This window comes from Plecotus auritus, assembly GCF_963455305.1.
Source record: "Plecotus auritus genome assembly, chromosome: 10".
Taxonomy (NCBI): Eukaryota; Metazoa; Chordata; class Mammalia; order Chiroptera; family Vespertilionidae; genus Plecotus; species Plecotus auritus.
Window position 1 is genome coordinate 26,573,619 of NC_137785.1, and position 6,000 is coordinate 26,579,618.

The window sequence follows — 6,000 nt, forward strand, 5'->3', positions numbered from 1 at the left end:
AAGAAAAATCACATTACATTTGGTACAAATTATTTTTTTCCCCAGAAATCCCATAAGAAAACTGTTTTTGCAAAGCAGCAATTTTCTCCAGCCTGGTTTTACTCTTAGGTGAAGAACATACCAGGAACATGCCTACCAACCTACCAGGACCATGCCCATCAACATACTAACACTGTAGTGTGGAAGAGAGACTGTTCCATGAAGGGGACCGTGGCCTGACTGATGCCGGACCTTCATGCTAGTTCCAGCTACATCTGGGGAGAACAGAGATTACTTCCCATAAATCCCCTCATAGACCCTCGGATCCCTTTCCTATGCTCCAAATGTGCTGGTTCCTGGAATCGGCCCTTGCTCTGCCCTGGCAAGTATGTAATAAGGTGTTTTCCCCTTATCTGGGGCAGGCCATACCTCAGTACCCCTTTCCACCCTGCCCTGTCCTATATAATTCTTTAGCACCTGCCACATGGCGGAGATGATAGCTATGTCGTCTTGCCAACGCCCAAGATGTGCCTCCTATGTTAAGTTCTCAATCTAATGATGTTGTCAGCTTTTCTTTGGTCTCTGGCCCCCAGGAAGTTTTGTATAACAAATTTAAAACCAACACTCCTGGACCACGCTCACCAATATACTAACAGCGTGTCCACCAACATACTAGGACCACGTCTACCAATATACTAGCACAGTGCCCACCAACTTAGGACTATGGCCATTGACTGTCAGCACAACTTGGAGTCCCCACACCCAAATTTAATTTTCAGTCAAGCACTCTTCTTTTACTACTTAAGGTAATCTTCAGGGGATTCCGACACTGCTGCCTACACAGAATTTTATCACTACGTTTTTTGTATGAGTCAGTCTCTGCTGATTCCTAATAAGCTGGTCTGGAAAGGAGATATGAGTGAAATTTTTTTAAACCACAATTTGTCTCTATAAACAGCACTGGGGAGTTCAAACAGCAAGTAGGAAATTCGCGTTTCACACTCCACGTGGTTGCCTCCCCAGAGAAAGGGGATATTGCTCAGCTCCACCGAATCTGAATGGACGAGGTGGGGAAGTGGACCGCCCACAAGAGGCTGGGTACAGGAACCATGCTGTCTGTCACTGCGGAATTCCCAAGGTGAGGTGTAAACGAATGAATGAGACGCACGTGGGTTCCAGACCTTAGCCTAGAACCGCAGAGATGGCCTGGGGATTCGAAATGGCCCGGGGTTTTGAAGATGGCCGGGGGTTCGGGGATGAGGGATGGCCCGGGGTCCCCCACCCCACCCAGGCGGGTCCCGCAGTGGTACTCACGCACGCAGAGGCAGGCCACGAGCTTGGCGGCCTCATCGGGCACCGGGCAGGTAGGGAAGAGCGGTTTGAGAAGGTAGGTGGCGAAGACCAGCGCCACGATGTACTGCGAGGAGGGTCGGATGATGAGCAGCTCGATCCAGAGCTTGAGGAAGGCGGGCAGCGAGCCGTAGACCTCGAGCATATAGGCATAGTCCCCGCCCGATTTGGAGATGGTGGTGCCCAGTTCGGCGTAACAGAGAGCGCCCACGATAGAGAAGACACCGCAAACGGCCCAGATCACCAGCGCCAGCCCGGGCGAGCCCGCCTCCTTGAGCACACCAGTGGGTGTCACGAAGATGCCCGAGCCGATGATGGTGCCCACGATGATGGCCACGCCGTTGAGCAGCGTGATGTTGCGCTGCAGGGTCACACCCTCGCCCCCCGAACCCCCCGCACTCCCCGCGCCCTCCGCGTGCTTCGCCGCCAGCATCCGCTCCCGAGCCTGCAGCTCCTCTTCCTCGGCCGCCGCACGGGCCGACGACGAGCGCCGCTTGGGGCCCGCGCCCGCCATGCTGCTGCCTCGCCGGGGGTCGGGCAGACAGGAGTTGCGCGCCGCGGATCAGAGAAGAACGGCCCTCACGGCTCAGCCGCCGCTTTTCTAAGCCAGGCCCCGCCCCGTCTCCGCCTTGGCCCCGCCCAACCTCTAGAGCCCGCACCACCTCTAATACCTGCCTTAACCCGGCCGGGCTTGGCTCCCCGGCCGGTACCGCCCAGCGCCGCGAGCACCCCCAGCCCGCACACCAGGCCCCGCCTTCCAGTTCCGCGCAGGTGCAATCAGCCGACCACTTCCCGCCCAGCCTGGTGAGCAGTCCGAGCCCCACGTGGTCCGGAGGTGGGGCGGAGGGTGGGGCGCCCCTCCCCGCCCCGCCCCGCCCCGCCCCGCCCCTCGCCCTCCGCTAGAGTTCCCGCGTTGTCCTGGCCTGGACCCCACCGCCCACGTGGGCCCGAATGCCACTCGGCGGTCAGGGCGCCCCACCTTTGCCCCAGGCTGGAAGCAGGCGGTGAAGTCGGGCGGGCCTGAGGCCAAAGCGCAGAAAGGGTGGGATTTAGGGGGACACTGGGGCTCAGAGGAGGCCTGCCTGTTCCCTGGAGAGTGTCCAGGCCCGGTGGGGCGCGGGTTTCTGTCCCTGATGGGCTAAGGTAATAGAATCCCCCGCATTCTGCTCATCCGGGGACCTGGGAGGTATGAAGAGCATCAGAACGGCCCCTCCTGGAAGAAGCTCATGGTCCAGCTGCGGGGTCTGGGGTACTGAATCACTGGGCTGAGCCGAAGAAATTCCCATTTTATCCCAACAGGAATCTCCTTGCCAAAGAACAGTGTTCAGGGCATACAATTTTGAAAAGCAATGACTCAAGTTTTGGGAAACCTGCTATTTGCATAAGCTCAGTTAAATTGACAAAATGGGGGATTCCCGAAGAAGCACCCTGAAAACTGTGCCCCCAAATCTAGGTTGGAAGTTCAACGAATTTAAAGGCGGACTGCAGGTGAAGGGGCTTTATCCTGTTATTCTTGAAGAACACAAGGGGCATCTTAGATAAGAAGGGTTGCCAGGTAGCCAGAGCGAGGTCAGAAGTCAGAGGGAGTGCAGGATGACCGGTCACTCCAGGCCTGGAAGCAAGAAAGAAATACTTGCTGATTAAATTGGCATGTGAACTGGAAAAGAACTTCAGTCCCTTCTGGGGGAGTTTAGCCAAGGCATGTCATTCTGGACCTTCCTGATAGAGCCCCCCCATCCTGATAGAGGCCCCCTCCCCCAACCCCCCCAGCATGCCAGTTATTCATCTGCAGTGTTAGAGCCGAATGAAATATTGACAGCAGGGAGATCACACAACACAAATATTAACTTGCAAGATGTTGTCTAAATTGATGGCTTGAAATAATAATAATAATAAAAAAATCTCTTTACTCTTGTTCTTTCCACTGTTCCTTCAGAGGGTGCTGCTTGGCAGGAGGCGAGGTTGCAATGGCCAAGCAAATTTAGAGTCCTTATTGGGTACCAGGCACTGTGCTGAGCCCTTGGAATGCAAATTCTTACTTAAAAGAGTAGGTACTATCATTAGAGCCATGTTGTAGATGAGGAAACAGGCTTAGTGGAGTGATTTAATTTTGACCAGTAAGTGAGCTCGAACTCCATCCTTATAATGAACCTATGTGTACTTTTAGTCATTCTGCCACCCTTCTTCCAGTGGCTTATTCGCCTCCAGTCTGTTGTTAAGTTTTTGTCATTTATAGCAGCTAAGATTTGAAAATCTCAGGATGGATTTTGGTTTCAAAAAGAAGGGCATCATTTGGCAAAGCTCTAAGGCCAGGTCCCAAGAACCTCTGCCTGGATTCATGCGCTGACACCTGCAGGGGCCACTGCACTGGGCTCCAGTGAATGCCACCTCCAGCAAAGAGAGAAGGATCAGTAATCACATATGTGAGTGATAAGGGTACTTGAGGGCCCAGAAAGCCGGTCAGAAGGAACCAGGATGGCCCAATCCTGCTTTCCTGGAGTAAAAATTAACAAGGGAAGTGGAGAGAATGCATGTGCACGTGGAATGTTGGTGCCTCCCCTGCGAGGTTCTTGGGAAGGTGCAGGAGATTTTAATAGCTGGAAGGGTGACAACATTCCAGAGTGCTTTTAAGATCTCACAGGATCCCAATATCCCACTGTTGATTGGTTTTTATATAACATCCTAGATTTCCTTCTGCAAATTTGCTTTGATATGTATGTATCTGACTTCCCTGATGCAAATTGAATCAAGCACTGAGAGCCTTGCCGGAAATCCAAGACTTAAAATCTTAGCAAAGAGTGCCATCTACTGGTGGCATCATTAAGGAGCTTTTTGCTCATACACTAGTCAGTAATTTATTGAAAGTCATGTCATTGATTCTCACCAAGGCTAAAGGGGAAAATATATTGAACATTTCTGTAGGGAGAAGTTTGAGAGTTTCCATCAAAAGCCTTAAAATCATATGTTCTGTCTAGCCAGTAATTTCACTTTTAGGAATTTCTCTAAGGAAATAAGAAGTGTTCTGTGTTTTGGCTATGTACACGGTTGCTTATTACAACTTTAAAATATAATAGTCAATATTGGATATAAACCAAACAGATTTGGTTTGGTAAATGTTGCTATATCTGCATGGTGAGATACAGTATGATCATTAAAAACACCTTTGCTGGAAAACTATGTTCGTGATAGATCATGAATGAAACAATGGGGTATAACACTCCAAGGCCCCATTTGGTGCTCTAGCTGAGCTGGGAACCCAATTGCATTTCTGAGATCTGGGAAAGCTGCTGTTTTGTAGGAGCAAGCCGTTCCTCTTTCTCGGGTGTAACTTGGCCTTCTGGGGAGGAACGTTTCTTCTTGGAACAGGAAGGATTGGTTTTGGAGAAGTTGAACTGCCCTGGAGGAAAACGTACATGGCACTCCAGTCAGGCAGACCTGCATCTGCTGTAGGTTATAACCCCCTGAGGAAGCCTCTCTCTCTGGTTTGGAGTCTTAGAGGCTTTTGGGCCACCTGAGGAGAAAAGAACCTGTCACAGGTTCTCCACTTGCCAGGAGACAGGTTGGAGGTTAGGCCAATGTAGTAGCTGCCCTTCAAGGTTTTTCTGTCCACTTTCTGAACTCTCTCTTTTTTTTTAATTTTTAAAAACTTATTTAAAAGAAATAATTTTATATTTATTTATTGTTTTTAATTCCCACCCAGACATATTTTTCCATTGATTTTTATTTTATTTTATTTTTTTTTAAATAAATCTTTATTCAGATTATTACAATTATTTCTCCTTTTTCCCCCCATAGCTCCCCTCCACCCATTTCCCACCCCACCTTCTGCCCTTACCTCCCCCCCACTGTCCTCATCCATAGGTGTATGATTTTTGTCCATTCTCTTCATGAACCCCCCATACCCCTTTCCCCCTGAGAATTATCAGTCCATTCCCTTTCTATGCCCCTGATTCTATTATATTCACCAGATTATTCTGTTCCTCAGGTTTTTAATTCACTTGATTTTTAGGTTCGCTTGTTGATAGATATGTATTTGTTGTTCATAATTTTTCTCTTTACTTTTTTCTTCTTCCTCTTCTTTAAGAATACCTTTCAGCATTTCATATAATACTGGTTTGGTGGTGATGAACTCCTTCAGCTTTTTCTTATCTGTGAAGCTCTTTATCTGCCCTTCAATTCTGAATGATAGCTTTGCTGGGTAGAGTAATCTTGGTTGTAGGTTCTTGCTATTCATCACATTGAAAATTTCTTGCCACTCCCGTCTGGCCTGCATAGTTTCTGTTGAGAAGTCAGCTGACAGTCGTATGGGTGCTCCCTTGTAGGTAATTAACTGTTTTTCTCTTGCTGCTTTTAATATTCTCTCTTTGTCTTTTGCTCTTGGCATTTTAATTATGATGTGTCTTGGTGTGGTCCTCTTTGGATTCCTTTTGTTTGGGGTTCTGTGCGCTTCCTGGACTTGTAAGTCTATTTCTTTCACCAGGTGGGGGAAGTTTTCGGTCATTATTTCTTCAAATAGGTTTTCAGTATCTTGCTCTCTCTCTTCTTCTGGCACCCCCATAATTCTGATGTTGGTACACTTGAAGTTGTCCCAGAGTCTTCTTACATTATCTTCAACTTTTTGGATTTTTTTTTTTGCTTTTTGCTTTTTCGGTTGAGTATTTTTTGCTTCTT

The 6,000-nt window shown here is 48.8% G+C and overlaps 1 protein-coding gene across 1 annotated transcript in view; it reads right to left on the reverse strand.

Moving 5' to 3' along the window:
* The window catches only part of SLC7A5 (solute carrier family 7 member 5), a 37,968-nt gene extending 35,897 nt beyond the window's left edge, over positions 1–2,071 (reverse strand). Inside the window, exon 1 of the mRNA XM_080644551.1 lies at positions 1,294–2,071. Within this exon, the coding sequence (XP_080500677.1) occupies positions 1,294–1,843 (550 nt within the window). The 5' untranslated portion in view covers positions 1,844–2,071. The remainder of the gene's footprint in view (positions 1–1,293) is intronic.
* Positions 2,072–6,000: the final 3,929 nt, after the last annotated feature.